At 45.6% G+C, this 20998-nt stretch overlaps 1 protein-coding gene across 1 annotated transcript in view; it reads left to right on the top strand.

Annotated features, from left to right (window-relative positions):
* Positions 1-1700: 1700 nt before the first annotated feature.
* The window catches only part of LOC139392105 (synaptotagmin-11-like), a 30658-nt gene continuing 11360 nt past the window's right edge, over positions 1701-20998 (top strand). Inside the window, exons 1-3 of the mRNA XM_071139824.1 lie at positions 1701-2069; positions 17623-18356; positions 18700-18927. Of these exons, the coding sequence (XP_070995925.1) occupies positions 2036-2069; positions 17623-18356; positions 18700-18927 (996 nt within the window). The 5' untranslated portion in view covers positions 1701-2035. The remainder of the gene's footprint in view (positions 2070-17622; positions 18357-18699; positions 18928-20998) is intronic.

The following is a 20998-nucleotide window of genomic DNA, read 5'->3' as shown; positions in this document are numbered from 1 at the left end:
ATAAACTAAAGTATAAAATAATAAAAAAGTAACACAATAACATGACAATAATGAGGCTATATACAGGGAGTACCGGTACCGAGTCAGTGTGCGGGGGCACCGGTTAGAGGTAATTTGTACATGTAGGTAGGGGTGAAGTGACTATGCATAGATAATAAACAGCGAGTAGCAGCAGTGTACAAAACAAATGGAGGGGGGGTCAATGTAATAGTCCGGTGGCCATCTGATTAGTTGTTCAGCACTCTTATGGCTTCGGGATAGAAGCTGTTAAGGAGCCTTTGGTCCTAGACCTGGCGCTCTGGTACCGCTTACCGTGCAGTAGCAGAGAAAAGTCTATGACTTAGGTGACTGGAGTCTCTGACAATTTTATGGGCTTTCCTCTGACACCGCCTATTTTATAGGTCCTGGATTGCAGGAAGCTTGGCCACAGTGATGTACTGGGCCGTACGCACTACCCTCCGTAGCGCCTTATTGTACGGTCAGATGCCGAGCAGTTGCCATACCAGGCAGCAACCGGTCAAGATGCTCTCGATGGTGCAGCTATATAACTTTTTGAGGATCTGGGGACATATGCCAAATCTTTTCAGTCTCCTGGGGGGGAAAGGTTTTGTCGTGCCCTCTTCACAACTGTCTTGGTGTGTTTGGACCATGATAGATTGTTGGTGATGTGGACACCAAGGAACTTGAAACCCTCGACCCGCTCCACTACAGTCCCATCGATGTTAATGGGGGCCTTTTCGACCTGCCTTTTTCTGTAGTCCATGATCAGCTCCTTTGTCTTGCTCACATTGAGGGAGAGGTTGTTGTCCTGGCACCACACTGCCAGTTCTCTGACCTCCTTCCTATAGGCTGTCTCATCATTGTCGGTGATCAGGCCTACCACTGTTGTGTCATCAGCAAACTTAATGATGGTGTTGGAGTCGTGTTTGGCCACGTAGTCGTGGGTGAACAGGGAGTACAGGAGGGGACTAAGTACACACCCCTGAAGGGCCCCAGTGTTGAGGATCAGCATGGCAGATGTGTTGTTGCCAACCCTTACCACCTGGGGGTGGCCTGTTAGGAAGTCCAGGATCCAGTTGCAGAGGGAGTTGTTTTGTCCCAGGGTCCTTAGCTTAGTGATGAGCTTCGTGGGCACTATGGTGTTGAACGCTGAGCTGTAGTCAACTAATCATGAGGCTCATTTGAATTTCCTGACGCAACAGGAAAATTCTCAGTGGCAAAAGAGTAATCAAGTTAAGATCCGACATCTGTAGGGGTTAAAAATAAAAGTATGCCAACTTATCAATTAATTTTTCCCAAGTTGGTTACTATGCTGTGAAAAAGTTGTATTTCACTAGTCCAAAAAAAAGTTATAGGACAGATGCTCCTTTTCTGTGTCCTGCCCTAGCCCTATCCCCATTGGCCAATGCCACTGCTTTGTTCTCATTCGCCAATTCTTGGTAGCGTTGCTGTCTCTGGTTGGTTGGTGAGGGCAATTCTCGGTAACTTCGTGGTAGCAAAGGGTGATATGATTGGATCTCGCAACCAGACATTTCCAAGGGAGAATCTCATTTGAGTTTCCTTGATTCCTTAAATCCTATCGTTTTGCCTCTTTAACAAAACCCATTGGATGAGAAGGTCAGAGGTCCCGCCCCTCTGACCTTGTCATCCAATGGGTTTTGTTAAAGAGGCGAGAAGAGAGCATGCGAGGAATCAAGAACATTCTCCCTTAAACTCACGGTTGTCAGGGGGGTCCTCAAGGCTGGTTGTTGCCGTCTTGCTCAGCAACCGCACCCGATTTGAGCTCGAGACAGGAGTGTGCTGAAGCAACCGCAATTGCGAGAGCATCCTTGAGAAGCCACTGAATCACAACAATAATTTCGGACTGAGGAAAATACGACCGTCAAACATCGTCGCCTCATCGCCCGGCTGATATAGCCTACTGACCTAAAGAAAAAGCGTAGGGACAATATCATTAATGGAAATAAATTAGAAGCCTGCGAGTTTAATTTGTTATTTTAATTTTTGGGGGGACAACAGCCTTTTGAACCCCAAAATGGCTGAGATAACCAATTTAAGACCAGCATATGGTAAGACATATTATTAAATGTTTTTCCTCATGATAAATACCATGCCAGACAACTGTTTTAGGCTAACCGAAAAAAAATGAGTGTTTCTCAGGTTCTTAGATTCTAAATGGTGTCTTGTTGGCCTAACAAGGCTGAAAGACTCCAGGGGCTACATTCGTTGTTTAGTCTCGTTTTTTGTACTATATTCAATTCATTTCATGTTTGAAATTAAATGGCACACGCCGATTTAACATTTAAAACGGTACGAGTGACGTGTAGCCTACATTGTTGATTCCTTCTTGTGAGTCTTATCTCCTACAGTGATGTTATTCTGGTAATTAAATACAGTCGCTTTGAACCAATAGCAGGAAGACATAAAAAGACCCCTAGAATATGGGAAGCCTCATTAAACTATGTGGATTTAGTGAGTATGTATTTTTTTTAAAATCAACAATGTTCAGAGGGGAGAACACAGACCTATCAAGGCCTCGACAGTGTCAACGATTCTAATAATTTAAAAACTGAGCATAGGCCTGTTGTCTATGTTTAATTTGTTGGGATTACAAATAGGCCTATACATGAAAATGTATGGTCATGCGTGCGTTAGTTTCCGGCGGTAGCCACTATTGCTTCGTCATATTTTGTCTTGTAGGAGGAATGTTGGCAGGGGATATGGACTGAATGAAAATGTGCCTTTTGACATTTATATATAAACCAATATATATTGACTTCTGGTTAATCTCGTGCGCGGTACACGTTTATTGTTAAAGGTGAGACCCGTTTGGAAGGCACTTCTCCATCCTTCTCGAATGGCTTTTGACTGCGTGTGGGTTAGAGAGGATGATGACGTTCAATCTATTCTTGAGGCTTGGCATCAACTGTGCACGACTGCCCGGTCTTCTCTTATTTGAAAGAATATCTATCCGAATTGCTGAACTGGACCCTTTGTCCATAGCGTAACAGAACATTTGGGCAAGGTGGATGGTGGTCTCTCACGTCTGCCCAAAAACCTTACTCGCTGAGCAATCAATTTGCGTGGTCATTGTAATCTAGTAAAGTCACCGTGGGATGGTGGGAAGCATTGATGGATGTTTTACCAATAGCCTAGTGCACCATGCTCCCATGTCAGAGTTAAAGCATTAACTATGGGGCTTAACTCTGGGCAGAATATGTTATTATTAAGAGAATGAGTGGACAAAGATTTCAAAAACTAACTACACCCAGTCACATGCATATATTTAGCCTACTGTATAAATATATGGTTTACACCTACAATTACTCAACAATCGATTACACAACAACCAGTGCAGACAACTAACAGGACGGGATGAGACACATCACATTGACAAAATCAGTAAGACACATTCAAACTCTCCTCCTCTTTGCCAAACCGAATTGTCTATGAAAATAAATGACCTCCTGTAGAGATTGTTTTGTGTGTGCAGTGAAGGGTAGAGGCGCTAATGTTGTTTGTTTGTGTCTGGAGTGTTGGAGCAGCTCCTCAGTGAGGGCGTGGGGTCTAATTACACCAACAAAAGGACTCTGTTATTTCTTCCCTTGATTATCAATTGATCTGCATTGTTAAATTCATATTAGCATAATTCCTCTCCTTAACAGATAGCTATCTCCCAGAGCAACTTTTATTGCTTTTGTTTTGATTCATGGGTGGATTTTCCCTCCGAGTTGAGCCCAGTGCCAAAGCTGGAGGGAACAGCTGCAGTTTACCCCACCTTAAGGATTTTCACACTACTGAGCTGAGCCAAAACAAGTGGTACTGAGCTGGCCTGGTTATGCATCCCTTATACTTGCGCACCTACTCATTCAAGGTTATTTTTAAATTTGTTTAACTACTTTCTACATTGTAGAATAATAGTGAAGAAATAAAAACTATGAAATAACACATGGAATCATGTAGTAACCAAAAAAGTGTTTGAGATTCTTCAAAGGAGCCAGCCTTTGTGTGGATGACAGCTTTGTACACTCTTGGTACTCTCTCAACCAGCTTCACCTGGAATGCTTTCCCAACAGCAGTCTTGAAGGAGTTCCCACATATGCTGAGCACTTGTTGGCTGCTTTTCCTTCACTCTGCGGGCCAACTCATTCCAAACCATATCAATTGGGTTAAGGTCGGGTAATTGTGGAGGCCAGGTCATCTGATGTAGCACTCCATCACTCTCCTTCTTGGTCAAATAGCCCTTACACAGCCTGGAGGTGTGTTGGGTCATTGCCATGTGGAAAAACAAATTATAGTCCTACTAAGCGAAAACCAGATGGGATGGCGTATCGCTGCAGAATGCTGTGGTAGCCATGCTGGTTAAGTGTGCTTTGAATTCTAAGTAAATCACTGGCAGTGTTACCAGCAAAGCACCCACACACCATCCCACCATCTCCTCCATGCTTCACGGTGGAACCCACACATGCGGAAATCATCCGTTCACCTACTCTGCGTCTCACAAAGACACAGCGGTTGGAACCAAAAATCTCAATTTGGACTCATCAGACCAAAGGATAGATTTCCACCTGGATAATGTCCATTGCTTGTATTTATTAGCCCAAGCAAGTCTCTTCTTCTTATTGGTGTCCTTTAGTAGTGGTTTCTTTGACCATGAAGTCCTGATTCACGCAGTCTCCTCTGAACATTTGATGTTGAGATGTGTCTGTTACTTGAACTCTTTGAAGTCAATCTGAGGTGCAGTTAATTGCCGATTTCTGAAGCTGGTAACACTAATTAACTTATCTTCTGCAGCAGAGGTAACTCTGGGTCTTCCTTTCCTGTGGCGTTCCTCGTGTGAGCCAGTTTCATCATAGCGCTTGATGATTTTTGCAACTGCACTTTTCCGGATTGACTGACCTTCATGTCTTAAAGCAATGATGGACTGTCATTTCTCTTTGCTTATTTGAGCTGTTCTTGCCATAATATGGACTTGGTATTTTACCAAATAGGTCTATCTTCTGTGTACCTTGTCACAACACAACCGATTGGCCCAAATGCATTAAGAAGGAAAGGAATTCCACAACTGATCTTTTAATAAGGCACACATGCTAATTAAAATGCATTCCAGATGACTACCTCATGAATCTGGTTGAGAGAATGCCGAGAGTGTGCAAAGCTGTCATCAAAGCAAAGGGTGGCTACTTTGAAGAATCTCATTCTTATTGGTGTACTTATTTGGCATTTAATTGTTTTATTTAACCTTCATTTAACTAGGCAAGTCAGTTAAGAACAAATTCTTATTTATAATGATGGCCTACCCCGGCCAAACCCTCCCCTATCCCGGACGATGCAGGGCCAATTGTGCCCTATAGGACTCCCGATCACGGCCGGTTGTGATACAGCCCGGGATCGAACCAGGGTCTCTAGTGACGCCTCTGGCACTGAGATGCATTGCCTTACATGCTGACCAAACTGGATGCGTGCATGCGCGATCGTGCGCATGTTGATTTTGTACCCCCACACCAAACACGATCATGACATGCAGGTTGAAATATCAAAACAAACTCTGAACCAATTCTATTAATTTGGGGACTGGTCGAAAAGCATAAAACATTTATGGCAATTTAGCTAGCTAGCTTGCTGTTGTCCTGGGATATAAACATTGGGTTGTTATTTTACCTGAAATGCACAAGGTCCTCTACTCCAACAATGAATCCACAGATAAAACGGTAAACCAAATTCCTTTCTCGACATCTCTCCTCCTTCCTCAGGCTTCTTTTTTACTTCTTTGGACTTTATATGGCGGTTGGCAACCAACTTTATGGTGCATTACGACATCCAACTGGCGTGTAGATGTCAGTTCAACTTTCAATCACCCACGTGGGTATATGCTCCTAAACACTAATGAGGAGATGGGAGAGGGCAGACTTGCAGCGCATTGAGCCTCACAAATAGAACCTATTTCTATTTTGGCACCTGGCCACGCTGACGCTCACTGAGGCGAGCGAGCAGTGTGGGTGCAATGATTGACTAGCACGTATGTGTAAAGTTGCGAGCGGTGTGGTCAGCATGTTAGACTGCTGCGCCACTCGGGTGCACAGTACCCTTATGTTATTGCCTTTGTCTCTTTGGGGGTACATGTCTCACTGAGGCAGACTAGCCTGGATGAAGGAGTGAGCTGACAGTGACACACAGTCCTACCCTCCTCACCTCTCTTCCCCTCCCTCCCTCCCTCCATCCCTCCCTCCCTCCCTCCATCTCTCTCTGTACCTTCTCTCTGCAGTGTGTCCGGCCTAGCCGGAACAGCGCTTGTGATTTAATGCCATAGTGACTGGTGTCAGAGTGACAAGCCCCTTTCTCACCCAGTGGTGAAATACAGCACAATCCACCTCGGGACAAGATGTCTGTCTGTATTACTCATGTTCACCGAGATTTCAGGATGAAGAAACACACACCGAGGAAGCTAACGTTGTGTGAAAGGTGGTTTAGATAGTCTTTTAGCTTAGTCCTGTGAAGCTGAGCAGCAGTGATTTACCTCGGCGTGTTGATGGCAGTAGGGGAGATGGATGTTTACAGATGTTTCGTCTTTGTTAATGTCTTACTGTGTGACATATGTTGTACGTGTAAGAGGGAAAAGAGATTGCTTACAAGAACGTTTATATGAGTGTTTGGGTTATTTGAAAAATTCTTGAGACACATGACTCTGTGTAGTGGAGGTACTTCAGAATGTAATGTTTCCATGCACCTTGACGTCACCTTTCAGAAAAGTTAGCGGTCACTCCTGAGCGGGACGGTTTGCCACTTAAAGGGTAGGAAACATGAGTTTTTACTCAACAATGTAACAACACAGTGTGGTCAAAGACTTAGTAACTTAGTTTTAGTCACTACCTGGTTACCTATAAGTACAAACATAGTAAAAAAAAAAAAATGTTATTACTAGGGTTGCAAAATTCGGGGAACTTTCAATAAATTCCCTGGTTTTCCCGAAATCCCGGTTGGAGATTTCTGGAATCTTGAGAGAATAAGCAGAAAATCCTGGAATCCTCCAACCACAATTTCTGGAAAACAAGGGAATTTGTTGAAAGTTCCAGGAATTTAGCAACCCTAGTTGTTTCATATTTATTGACTTATTTCCGGATAACTTCTAAAGTACCCTCAACGTCATATGGAGGATCTACTTTGTGCTACAGAGTTTAAGCTAGCTAGCTCAAGCTGGCTAACGTTAGCCACATCTCATGCTAGTCACAGTCTTTGTGGCTGTGTTATCTAGTGGAAACACTTTAGCACAGCAGGCTCTGGTGCTTTATTGCTGTGGGCTCAATGAAAGCGAAAATCATACCTGCTTGCACTAATGGTGTAGTACCTCGCCTGTTCTCCTTTTTGTTTTGTCAACTTTTGGCATGTTCTCTGTTAAGTAGGCTACGGGAGTTTTCTAACTTTTCCCACCTCAGAATCTAGATAGCACTCAAGCACTAAGCTATCTATTTTGCAGGTAGCCTAGCGGTTAAGAGCGTTGGTTCAAATCACTGAGCCAACTAGGTGAAAAATTGGACCATCTGCCCTTGAGCAAAGCACTTAACCCTAATTGCTTCTGTAAGTCGCTCTGGATAAGAGCGTCCGCTAAATGACTAAAATGTTTAAATGGCTGACTGATTCAGTGCTAAGGTAATGTTAGCAGGCTGGTAAAGCTAATATTAGCAGGCTAGTTGGCTAGAAACTGCACATTGATTTGTGACAATGCATTTATAAAGTAAACTCAGCAAAAAAATAAACGTCCTCTCACTTTCAACTGCGTTTATTTTCAGCTAACTAAACATGTGTAAATATTTGTATGAACATAACAAGATTCAACAACTGAGACATGAACTGAATAAATTCCACAGACATGTGACTAACAGAAATTGAATAATGTGTCCCTGAACAAAGGGGGGGGGGGTCAAAATCAAAAGTAACAGTCAGTATCTGGTGTGGCCACCAGCTGCATTAAGTACTGCAGTGCATCTCCTCCTCATGGACTGCACCAGATGTGCAGTTCTTGCTGTGAGATGTTATCCCACTCTTCCACCAAGGCACCTGCAAGTTCCCAGACATTTCTGGGGGGAATGGCCCTTGCCCTCACCCTCCGATCCAACAGGTCCCTGACGGGCTCTTCGCTGGCCATGGCAGAACACGGACATTCCTGTCTTACAGGAAATCACACACAGAACGAGCAGTATAGCTGGTGGCATTGTCATGCTGGAGGGTCATGTCAGGATGAGCCTGCAGGAAGGATACCACATGAGGGAGGAGGATGTCTTCCCTGTAATGCACAGTGTTGAGATTGCCTGCAATGACAACAAGCTCAGTCCGATGATGCTGTGACACACTTTCTCAGACCATGACGGACCCTCCACCTCCAAATCAATCCCGCTCCAGAGTACAGGCCTCGGTGTAACGCTCATTCCTTCGACGGTAAACGCAAATCCGAGCATCACCCTTGGTGAGACAAAACTGTGACTCGTCAGTGAAGAGCACTTTTTGCCTGTCCTGTCTGGTCCAGCGACGGTGGGTTTGTGCCCAAAGGCGTCGTTGTTGCCGGTGATGTCTGGTGAGGACCTGCCTTACAACAGGCCTACAAGCCCTCAGTCCAGCCTCTCTCAGCCTCTTGCGGACAGTCTGAATACAGATGGAGGGATTTGGCATTCCTGGTGTAACTCGGGCAGTTGTTGTTTCCATCCTGTACCTGTCCCGTAGGTGTGATGTTTGGATGTACCGATCTTGTGCAGGTGTTGTTACACGTGGTCTGCCATTGCGAGGACAATCAGCTGTCCATCCTGTCTCCTTGTAGCGCTGTCTTAGGCGTCTCACAGTACGGACATTGCAATTTATTACCCTGGCCACATCTGCAGTCCTTATGACTCTTTGCAGCATGCCTAAGGCACGTTCACACAGATGAGCAGGGACCCTGGGCATCTTTCTTTTGGTGTTTTTCAGAGTCAGTAGAAAGGCCTCTTTAGTGTCCTAAGTTTTCATAACTGGGACCTTAATTGCCTACTGTCTGTAAGCTGTTAGTGTCTTAATGACCGTTCCACAGGTGCATGTTGAATAATTGTTTATGGTTCATTGAACAAGCATGGGAAACCGTGTTTACACCCTTTGCTATCAATTAATGTGTATCTGTGACACACCGCCCCAGACTCTGGAAGCGCTGGACAGGAGGGAGCACCTGGAGGGAGGAGACGGAGAGACAGCCTGGTGCGTGGGGCTGCCACCGGAGGCCTGGTGCGTGGAGGAGTTACCGGATGGACCGGACCGTGGAGGCACACTGGAGGTCTCGAGCACCGAGCCTGCACAACCTGTCCTGGCTGGATACTCCCCGAAGCCCGGCAAGTGCGGCGGGGTGGAACAGACCGCACTGGGCTGTGCTGGTGAACCGGGGACACCGTGCGTAGGGCTGGTGCCATATACCCGGGCCGAGGAGACGCACTGGAGACCAGATGCAAAGCGCTGGCTCCCTTTACCTGCTACCTCCGCTCTCCTGGCTGCCTCCACCTGTTCCCATTGGAGGCGATCCCTTCCAGCCAGGATCTCCTCCCATGAGTAGGACCCCTTCCCGTCCAGAATGCCCTCCCATGTCCATGAGTCCATTCCATGCTGCTCCTGGTGACCACGCTGCTTGGTCCTTTTTTGGTGGGTAGTTCTGTAACGGCTGTTGGAAGGAGAGGACCAAGATGCAGCATGGTAAGTGTCCATGTTAGATTTATTCGATAACTGAACACTGAAACACAAAGTAAACAAAAGCACAACTGAAACAGTCCGGTCTGGTAGAGAGACAGATAACAACTACCCACAACTCAAGTGGGAAAAACAGGCTGCCTAAGTATGGTTCTCAATCAGAGACAACGATTGCCAGCTGCCTCTGATTGGGAACCATACCAGGCCAAACACATAGAAATGGAAAACATAGAACACAAAACATAGAATGCCCACCCCAACTAACGCCCTGACCAAACTAAAATAGAGACATAAAAAAGGAACTAAGGTCAGGACGTGACACTTACCGTATTCCTCCACAGTCCCACACTTACCCGCTCGCCTCCTCGCGTATGAATCAGACAATAGAATCATTGCTCGTGATTAACAATTTACTGCAGTCTATTAATAATGGACGCCTCCTGCGTATGCACAGACACGTGTACACACACTTGTTCTTTCACGCATTTTGTTCCTTTTGAAATCCTGGATTTCGCCTTCAGTATTGCTATCGAGATGTGAACTCACTCAAGGTTTTATTTCATTTAGACCGTGACCATTTTGGTCTGTGTCTCTCTCTCTGTGTCTGTCTCTCAGGGGATGTGTCTAGGCAACGAGAGCTTCACAGCTGTGCTTTAAAGACTCTCCAAAAAATGCCCCACTGGGGTCACAATGATCAATGGTGTAGGGGGGGGTGGTCGAGTCTTTGTCTAGAGGGGGAGTGAGTGGGTGTGGGCAGCCACTGTAGACACTATGGAGATACAGTGAGTGGATGAGAGGAAGAGAGAGATTAAGAAATAGAGGGTGGGAAAAGGTAAAACATTGCCTCTGGGAGGAAAAGGAGAAAGAGAAAAGGGAAAGCAGGACAAGATGCCAGTAACTGATTTTATTGACGATAAAATGACTAAATGGTTTAGCCGTGAGGTATGCCCTGCGGTACGCAGACAAGTGTCTGCTGTTCTGAATTCCCAAGGCCCGCATGGAAGTGACTGTCACTCTTCAGAAATGTCCCAAAAGTCTGTTTGTCTGGCACGCTTGCTCTCGACTCTCCGTCTGCGCCCTAGCTATGGATCCTTTGTCTCACTGGTTGTCTCTCCGTTAGCAGCCAAAGTCACCACTCATTCATACCGCATTTCCTGACTCTCTCTCTTTCATTCACCATTTCTTCTCCCCTTTCTCCTGCCCATTTCCTTCTCTCTTCCTGTTACCTTTGAATTCTACCCCAATTCTTATCCTCAAGTAACCATGTTTGCCACCTTCATTCATTTCATGGCCATTTTAGTTTTTCTGTCTGGCTTGTCAAGCTGTTAAAATCCTCCTGTCTGTCACACAACTGGACAAGTGCCTGCTAACCCTGACCCAATTTTTGCCTCCAGCACTGTTGCTAAGCCTCTCCAGCTGACTTCACTGCTGGATATGAATATTGGCCACTAAAACGAAAGCTAAATCCCTGCACATGCAGCTTACTGGTGGCCCGGGGTGTGGCTGCCTGCAGCTTCAAGCATCTGGGGTCATCCAGTCCAGTTCTAGCCTGGTCAAACCAGACTGAATGCTGCACTCAAGAGAGCTGTAAGAGCTGTGTTCAGTCTGGTTTTACCAGGCTACTAATTTGACGGTTAATGAAGGCTATGCTGAAACCTGTTGGTTTTTGATAGTACAATTTTAAGTTCTCTTCCTTTACTATCATTTTCTTCCAAGAGAAAATCTCTCGCAGAATTATTGTAGTTGATAGCTGGGGCCTCTGTCATCTTTGCTTTATAACAGAGTTAGGTAACCTTAAGCAAATGTGACTATGCGTAGTTGTTCCTGACCGCTGAGGTTGATTTTGGGCCTCAGTCACAGAATTTTTTAACCCAGGGACTCTGATGGCCCTTAACCACTGCGCCACCCGGGAGGCCCCTCAGTCACAGATTTTAACCAAAGAAGGTGGCTTTGCAGACTGCAGTTGTGAATCTGAATCAAATCAAATGAAATTGTATTTGTCACATACACACATGGTTAGCAGATGTTAATGCGAGTGTAGCGAAATGCTTGTTCTTCTAGTTCCGACAATGCAGTAATAACCAACGAGTAATCTAACCTAACAATTCCACAACTACTACCTTATACACACAAGTGTAAAGGGATAAGAATATGTACATAAAGATATATGAATGAGTGATGGTACGGAACGGCATAGGCAAGATGCAGTAGATGGTATCGAGTACAGTATATACATATGGGATGAGTAATGTAGGGTATGTAAACATAAAAGTGGCATAGTTTAAAGTGGCTAGTGATACATGTATTACAAAAAGATGGCAAGATGCAGTAGATGGAGAGTACAGTATATACATATACATATGAGATGAGTAATGTAGGGTATGTAAACATTATATTAAGTGGCATTGTTTAAAGTGGCTAGTGATACAATCAATTCCCATTATTAAAGTGGCTGGAGTTGAGTCAGTATGTTGGCAGAAGCCACTCAATGTTAGTGGTGGCTGTTTAACAGTCTGATGGCCTTGAGATAGAAACTGTTTTTCAGTCTCTCGGTCCCTGCTTTGATGCACCTGTACTGACCTCGCCTTCTGGATGATAGCGGGGTGAACAGGCAGTGGCTCGGGTGGTTGTTGTCCTTGATGACCTTTATGGCCTTCCTGTGACATCGGGTGGTGTAGGTGTCCTGGAGGGCAGGTAATTTGCCCCCGGTGATGCGTTGTGCAGACCTCACTATCCTCTGGAGAGCCTTACGGTTGTGGGCGGAGCAGTTGCTGTACCAGGCGGTGCTACAGCCCGACAGGATGCTCTTGATTGTGCATCTGTAGAAGTTTGAGTGATTTTGGTGACAAGCAGAAATGTTCAGCCTCCTGAGGTTGAAGAGGCGCTGCTGCGCCTTCTTCACAACGCTGTCTGTGTGGGTGGACCAATTCAGTTCGTCTGTGATGTGTACGCCGGAGACCTTAACTTTCTACCCTCTCCACTACTGTCCCATCGATGTGGATAGGGGGGTGCTCCCTCTGCTGTTTCCTGAAGTCCACAATCATCTCCTTAGTTTTGTTGACGTTGAGTGTGAGGTTATTTTCCTGACACCACACTCCGAGGGCCCTCACCTCCTCCCTGTAGGCCGTCTCGTCGTTGTTGGTAATCAAGCCTACCACTGTAGTGTTGTCCGCAAACTTGATGATTGAGTTGGAGGCGTGCATGGCCATCCAGTCGTGGGTGAACAGGGAGTACAGGAGAGGGCTCAGAACGCACCCTTGTGGGGCCCCAGTGTTGAGGATCAGCGGGGTGGAGATGTTGTTACCTACCCTCACCACCTGGGGGCGGCCCGTCAGGAAGTCCAGTACCCAGTTGCACAGGGCGGGGTCGAGACCCAGGGTCTCGAGCTTGATGACGAGTTTGGAGGGTACTATGTTAAGTCCTGAGCTGTAGTCGATGAACAGCATTCTCACATAGGTATTCCTCTTGTCCAGATGGGTTAGGGCAGTGTGGTTGCGATTGTGTCGTCTGTGGACCTATTGGGGCGGTAAGTAAATTGGAGTGGGTCTAGGGTGTCAGGTAGGGTGGAGGTGACATGGTCCTTGACTAGTCTCTCAAAGCACTTCATGATGACGGAAGTGAGTGCTACGGGGTGGTAGTCGTTTAGCTCGGTTACCTTAGCTTTCTTTGGAACAGGAACAATGGTGGCCCTCTTGAAGCATGTGGGAACAGCAGACTGGGATAAGGATTGATTGAATATGTCCGTAAACACACCAGCAAGCTGGTCTGCGCATGCTCTGAGGACGCGGCTGGGGATGCCGTCTGGGCCTGCAGCCTTGCGAGGGTTAACACGTTTAAATGTTTTACTCACGTCGGTTGCAGTGAAGGAGAGACCTCAGGTTTTGGTAGCGCGCCGTGTCAGTGGCACTGTATTGTCCTCAAAGCGGGCAAAGAGGTTATTTAGTCTGTCTGGGAGCAAGACATCCTGGTCTGCAACGGGGCTGGTTTTCTTTTTGTCATCCGTGATTGACTGTAGACCATGCCACATACCTCTTGTGTCTGAGCCGTTGAATTGTGACTCTACTTTGTCTCTATACTGACGCTTAGCTTGTTTGATTGCCTTGCGGAGGGAATAGCTACACTGTTTGTATTCGGTCATGTTTCCGGTCACCTTGCCCTGGTTAAAAGCAGTGGTTCGCGCTTTCAGTTTTGCGCGAATGCTGCCATCAATCCACGGTTTCTGGTTTGGGAATGTTTTAATAGTTGCTATGGGTACGACATCGCCAATGCACTTTCTAATGAACTCGCTCACCGAATCAGCGTATTTGTCAATGTTGTTGTTGGACACAATGCGGAACATATCCCAATCCACGTGATCGAAGCAGTCTTGAAGAGTGGAATCAGATTGGTCGGACCAGCGTTGAACAGACCTGAGCGCGGGAGCTTCTTGTTTTAGTTTTTGTCTATAGGCTGGAAGCAACAAAATGGAGTCGTCGTCAGCTTTTCTGAAAGGAGGACGGGGGAGGGCCTTATATGCGTCGCGGAAGTTAGAATAACAATGATCCAGGGTTTTACCAGCCCTGGTTGCCCAATCGATATGCTGATAGAATTTAGGGAGTCTTGTTTTCAGATTAGCCTTGTTAAAATCCCCAGCTACAATGAATGCAGCCTCAGGATATGTGGTTTCCAGTTTACATAGAGTCAAATAAAGTTTGTTCAGGGCCATCGATGTGTCTGCTTAGGGGGGAATATATACGGCTGTGATTATAATCGAAGAGAATTCCTTTGGTAGATAATGCGGTCGATATTTGATTGTGAGGAGTTCTAAGTCAGGTGAACAGAAGGACTTGAGTTCCTGTATGTTGTTATGATCAGTTTCCTAGGAACGTGAAGCGAGGCGGCCATCTCTGTCGGCGCCGGAAGTGAAATCATTAGGGTGTCCATTGGTGGGTGTGGCTTCTTGTTTCAGTTTCAGGCCTATCCCGCCGCCTTTTACATGACACATGGGTCCTGTTCAGTAGGGAGAAAACGTCCTGAAACATTTTGAAACTGAGCGATGCTGCCAGAACTTGCCCAACATGAACACAGACTTTTGTTTTCCATGTGTCCTATTGAACACAACTCTGGTGGGAGGAATCTCTTCAGTTGGCAGACATCCCCATGTGACACGCATGAATATGAGCTGCACTTCACTTGAATTTCCAAGTGTGTTGATACCATTGTTAGGAAGACACATCATGTTGAATGAGACATTGACATTCATCTGTATTCATCAGTATCTGTATTCATTCATAGACCCAAGGAGAGGTCAGTGAGATATAGAGAATGACTCATTCTAGAGGCTGACTTGACTCCATACAGAAGTCAGAATGGCTCTTACCATATAACATGATTGCCTTTACAGTAAACAAGTGAACAGTCACAAACAACTATGTATTCCGTAGCCTACACTGTAATATAGTCCCTTTAAACCTATTAGTGAGCAAATTGGTCCGTTTACACAAAAAAACAAATTGAACTTCCATGACAATTCCCATGACAACGGCATGCATAATTCAGGGCTTTTATTTATTTAGTTGTTTATGCATTTGCATCGGTGGCTTTTTGTGAATGCAGTATGTGAGTGTTTTTACTGTAAGTGCATGAACATTCTTTATGCTAAGTGTGTATAGTGTAGTTCACCTCCCAGTTTTCCTTGCTGCTGAGTTGTTTTACATAGAACTCGCAGGAGAAAATGAGAAATAATGAGGCTCTTGAGGCCTCATTATAGCTGTGATCAGTGCAGCCGTACAGCAGTGTCTGTCAACCGCACACAAGCACGCAACGCACACGCAATCCACACATTCATGATCTCTACAGTCTGGACAATGATTGGCTAAATCAGGTGTGTTATTGCAGGACTGGAGTGATAGCCTGCAGACTCAGTAGTGCTGGAGATCCCTGCTCTATAGTGTGCACTGATGATTTGTATGCAGAACCTTACATACGCCCGGGTCCCTGTCCCGCCCCCTGATGGAGCAAGACTGCATGACGCGTGCTGAATACTACACTCTTCACACCCCTGACCACACACACACACACAGACACGCTTTTTCAGAGGCTTCCATCCCTCACCACATTACCATACATGACAATAACGGGTGTCCATTAACTGGAAAACACTGTATACCAGGCGCCGTGTTTCTTAGTGTGTGTGTGCCAGTGTGTGAGTAAACCCCCCCCCCCCCCCCCCCCCCAACTCTCTCGATGGCTTCTGGAGTCTGATTATGTGTGGAGACGGTGGAACGCACATCCTCTTCTCATCCGCTCCGGGGTGAACTCGGAATTCCAAACAGCTCCGACCGACCAGCTCGACGGGAGAGGGGCCCCCGCTGTTGCCAGGGCCACCCAAATGAGAGAGGGAGAGGACAGTGAAGGAAAGACAGAATATTATTGGGGAAAATGGCTTAATCTGAATAAAATGGTTTAAATTGAAGGAGAGGGCGAAGGAAACCATGTTTTCATGGTAGTCAACATGCATAGTAATGTAGTAAATAAAAGTAACATTACAGACAAAGTTTAAACATTAGCAACAAGACAGAGAACCCACTGCTTTACTCAAAGATAGACAGTTCCTGAGAAAATGTGACCAGCATCACCAAACCTTAATCTACCTACACCATCAGTAGATGACTGATAGCACTTACCTGGGCATAAGGGTACCCATATGTGCAGGATAAATTGCTGTTTAAAAGTTTAGGCCAATGATAGTTCTAAGGCAAGCCTGTCAAAAACTATTATAGGCTTGTTTTTTTTAAAACTTTTGACATTGCAGCCTTTACTGAAGTTCAGTTATAACAATGTAGAGCTGTCACCGGTTAGTATTTGGACTCATTACAACACTAATTACGGTGTGTATGTGTGTGTGTGAGACTACAGGGCTGGTGAAGAGGCCTCAGAGAACGAGCCAGTATTAAAGCGACTATAAGCCTTGTCCAAGCCAGAACGACACAAATTATTGTCGCATTCTAATAGGTAACTTACAAAGTGGGGTTTAGAAAGAAATCAAATCCAATTTTATGAGTCACATGCGCCAATTACAACCGGTGTAGGTAGACCTTACTGTGAAATGCTCACTTACGAGCCCCTAACCAACAATGCAGTTAAAAAAAAAAATACATAAAAGTAATTAAAGAGCAGCAGTAAAATAACAATAGCGAGATTATATACAGGGGTTGAGGACTATATACAGTTAGTTGAGGTAATATGTACATGTAGGTAGAGTTATTAAAGTGACTATTCATAGATACCGGTAATAACAACAGAGAGTAGCAGTGGTTTATTAGGGGGGGCATTGCAAATAGTCTGGGTGGCAATTTGATTAGATGTTCAGGAGTCTTATGGCTTGGGGGTAGAAACTGTTTTAGAAGCCTCTTGGACCTAGACTTGGCGCTCCGGTACCGCTCGCAGTCCAAATTGAAGTCAGTGGTGTTGTGTGTTTTCCAAAATGCGCCGTGTAAACATGGTGTAAAACATATAAGTCGTTGCAGTAGGATTACAGCAACTTCAACTTCCTCATCTGACAAGGCCCCAAGAAACATGAACAGGGACAAACTGAAATCCTTTGATCCTACCACATTTATCAATTTCATCCATTTAAGGTTTATTTGTGTTTTGAACCTCTTTTTCCTGCTTTTTAGCACATCTTTTTGACAGCCTTTCATGTTCTCACTTTAGGCAGAGAGTGATGCTTTTTGATGGTATCCTACCTTGTGTGTCATATCTCACGTGTTCTTCATTTGTTTGTTTTAGGCAGTTTTTAAAAAGTTCAGATCTTCCTGTTTAATAAGGCTTTCAACCCATCAGTGTTGAAGAAATGGGGTTTATAACGATGGAAAGGAAATGATCAGATCAAATGAATAACCTTTCTCTGTTCTGTCCCTCTTTCTCTTCCGCCACCCTTCTCAGACGTGTCCCCGGTGCTGGCGGGCTTCCTGGGCGCCGGGGTCCTGGTGGTCTCAGTCACGGTGGCCGTCTTCCTCTGGACCTGCTGCCAGCGTCGCTACCGTCAGATGACGGGCAGCTACAAGCTCCAATCAGGACCCTGCGACCAGGCCGTGGATCCGCCCTACAGGTTCATCCACATGCTCAAGGGAATCAGCATCTACCCGGAAACACTTAGTAACAAGAAGATAGTCCGTGTGGGTCGACGCCCGGGCTCCTCGCGAAATGGCAGCGGATCTGGCGTCGAGTGGGGTCGTAATGGTGAGCGAGGAAAAGGGGGAGGAGGAAGGGTGATGCTAGTGGACGTCGACCCAGAAACGGGCCTGCTCAACAGCTCCACCAACCTGCAGATGAGCCACCTACTTCCCCCTGCTGGACAGCCTAGGTTAGAGAAGGCGCTGCCCATCCGCTCCGACTACTGCTGCCTGGAGAGCAGCTCCAGGGTTAACAGCAGCAGCAGTAGCTGTGACGCCAGCAAGACAGCCTCGCCCTTTACCCCGTGTCAGGGGGAGGGCAACACCATGCTGCCCGCTGCCCTAGGTACCCTCAGCCTGGTCGTGGACTACAACTTCCCCAAGAAGGCTCTGGTGGTGACCATTGTTGGCGCCCATGGTCTGCCCGCCGTGGACGAGCAGGCAGGTAGCTCGGACCCCTACGTGAAGATGACCATACTGCCAGAAAAGAAGCACCGGGTCAAGGTGAGTCTGGTTCCTCTTGAGGTTTCTTCCTACCTACAGGGTTGTTCCTTTCCACTGTTTTCTTTGATTTGCTTTGTTGAGGGTTTAGGTGTTTGGGGTTGCAGTCCCAATTAGGCTAATACTGTTATTATTGAATTATTTGAATTATCATTACAGATTTAGATCAAAATAAGATGACGCTATATGTTTTTATTATTGCAAACATGAGGCAAGAAAAGTTTGAAGAGCCCTGCATTATCCCTGTTATTTGTTATTGTAAAATATAGTGTTAGTGTCACTGTAACTGTTTAAGTGCTACTGTCACAATAGCAACCAGACTGAAATAAAAGCGATTGCTCTGCAGACCCGCGTTCTGAGGAAGACCCTGGAGCCAGTATTTGACGAGACGTTTACGTTCTACGGCGTGGCCTACAGCGCACTGCCTGACCTCACGCTGCACTTCCTGGTGCTTAGCTTTGACCGCTTTGCCCGTGATGATGTCATCGGGGAGGCGGCGGTACCCCTGGCAGGGGTGGACCCCAGCACGGGACGAGTCCACATCACCCAACAGATCAGCAAGAGACACATCCAGGTGAGGGATGGGGAGGAGGGGGTGGATGGAGGGAGGGAAGAGAGAAGACATTACCTTGATTTATTACCTTTATTTAGGTAGGTTATTAACAACACATTCCTTCTCTTTTACAGTAATGGCCTGACAATAGACCCATCCTAGTTAGAGAAGGGAATGAGGAAAGGAGGGAGAGAGAGAGGGGAAACTGGGTGATGGAGGAGGATTTTAATTTTTTATTAAAATACATTTCAGAGGAATAAAGGTGAGGGATGGAGGATAGATGATGAAATATACTCTAGAATGAAGGGCTGATGAAGAGAGGATGAAAGGGAGGGAGGAAAGGGGTGTGGTAAAATATAGAAATTCATAGAGAGATGAGTAGACAGAATTTGAGGATAGAGGGAGGAGTTGGAAAGGTGAGGATGGAGAAAGGGGGAATGGGAGGAAGGAGAGAGAGGAGGTTAGGATGGATAGGATGAGCAGTTACTGGGCTGTAATGGCCAGCAACACTAGAGATGAAGGGGGAGGGATAAGGAGAGCGAGTGGAGAGAGAGAAAGAAAGATGGAGAGAGAGAAGAGACTGACTAATCATAGCTGGTTTCTAGCACAGGGTTAGCAGAAGGGTGATACATTTGCTAAATAAATGTCTACAGATTGAAATATGAAATGGTGTAAATAATATAATAACCAATCCTGGCTTGTTTGCTTTTTGGCTATTGCATATGTATTATTGCAAACAACCAATCTTTCTCTCATTTAATTATTATCACACACGCATGCACTCCCAAACACTCCACACACACACACACACACACGTGCAGCTGAAACATATCTGGGAGGCTGGTCTCTTTGTGTGTGTGTATTGATTGGAGGCCCATTAGGCCCATAAAAGTGGAGAGAGACTGGTGTTATTTCTGACTGTAGGAAGACATCCATCATGGTCAGCACCGGAAACAAAAGCCTCTTCCCCACATCATTAAACATGATCCATATAAGGCAGAGGGAGGGAGAGTGGGGTAGAGGGAGAGCAGAAAGACAGAGTAGGGGGGGGCGGACAGACAGAGGAAGGGAGGGGTGTGAGAGAGCAGAGGGGTGGTATAGAAAGAGGAGAGAGAGAGAGAGGGTGATGGAAAGAGAAATAGAGGGGGGGGGGGCTACTCCAATTGACAAGAAAGGGCCCCATCCATAACACACACGCAGAGAGAAGGAGGGAGAGACAGAGAGAAAGAGGCCTGCACTATATGAGAAAAACCTCAGCCCAACACAATCTGCACTGAAAAATATATATATATATATATATATATATATATATAAGAAATCTGCACTGAATGCATACTGCACACAGCCAGACTCACACACAGAGAGAGACCCGGTACAAAGTTTGCACTGATTAGACCATATGGCTGTTAGGACAGACCGTAAATAAGCTGCACACCATTACGTTCCCACAGAGACATTAAAACATATTCATATCATCTCTAGAACTCATGCAGTACACATAGCTACTCTTCGAAGACCGCAGACACGCACATGCACTCACACAGTCATGCACACACGCGTGTAAACACATTACAGGCATAAGTATCATTCCCAGTGCCACTGTAAGCCTGTCAAGCGAGACAGTGCAGATGTATGCACACATGCATAATATCTTCCTCCATTATTTGTACTATTTTCTACATTGTACAACAATAGTGAAGCAATCAAAACTATGAAATAACACATAGGAAATCATGTAGTAACCAAAAAAAGCGTTAAACAAAATATATTTTATATTTGAGATTCTTCAAAGTAGCCACCCTTCGCCTTGATGACAGCTTTGCACACTCTTGGCATTCTTTCAACCATCAACCAGCTTAATGAGGTTTTCACCTGGAATGCATTTCAATTAACAGGTGTGCCTTGTTAAGAGTTTTTATTTGTGGAATTTCTTTTTTGAGTCAGTTAGATGTGTTGTGACAAGGTTGAGGTGGTATACAGCAGATAGCCCTATTTAGTAAAATACCAAGTCCATATTATGGCAAGAACAGCTCAAATAAGCATTACTTTAAGACATGAAAGTCAGTCAATCCAGAAAATGGCACAAACTTGG

The sequence above is a fragment of the Oncorhynchus clarkii genome, chromosome 32 (assembly GCF_045791955.1).
Source record: "Oncorhynchus clarkii lewisi isolate Uvic-CL-2024 chromosome 32, UVic_Ocla_1.0, whole genome shotgun sequence".
Classification (NCBI taxonomy): domain Eukaryota; kingdom Metazoa; phylum Chordata; class Actinopteri; order Salmoniformes; family Salmonidae; genus Oncorhynchus; species Oncorhynchus clarkii.
This window is presented reverse-complemented; position numbering and strand designations above follow the sequence as displayed.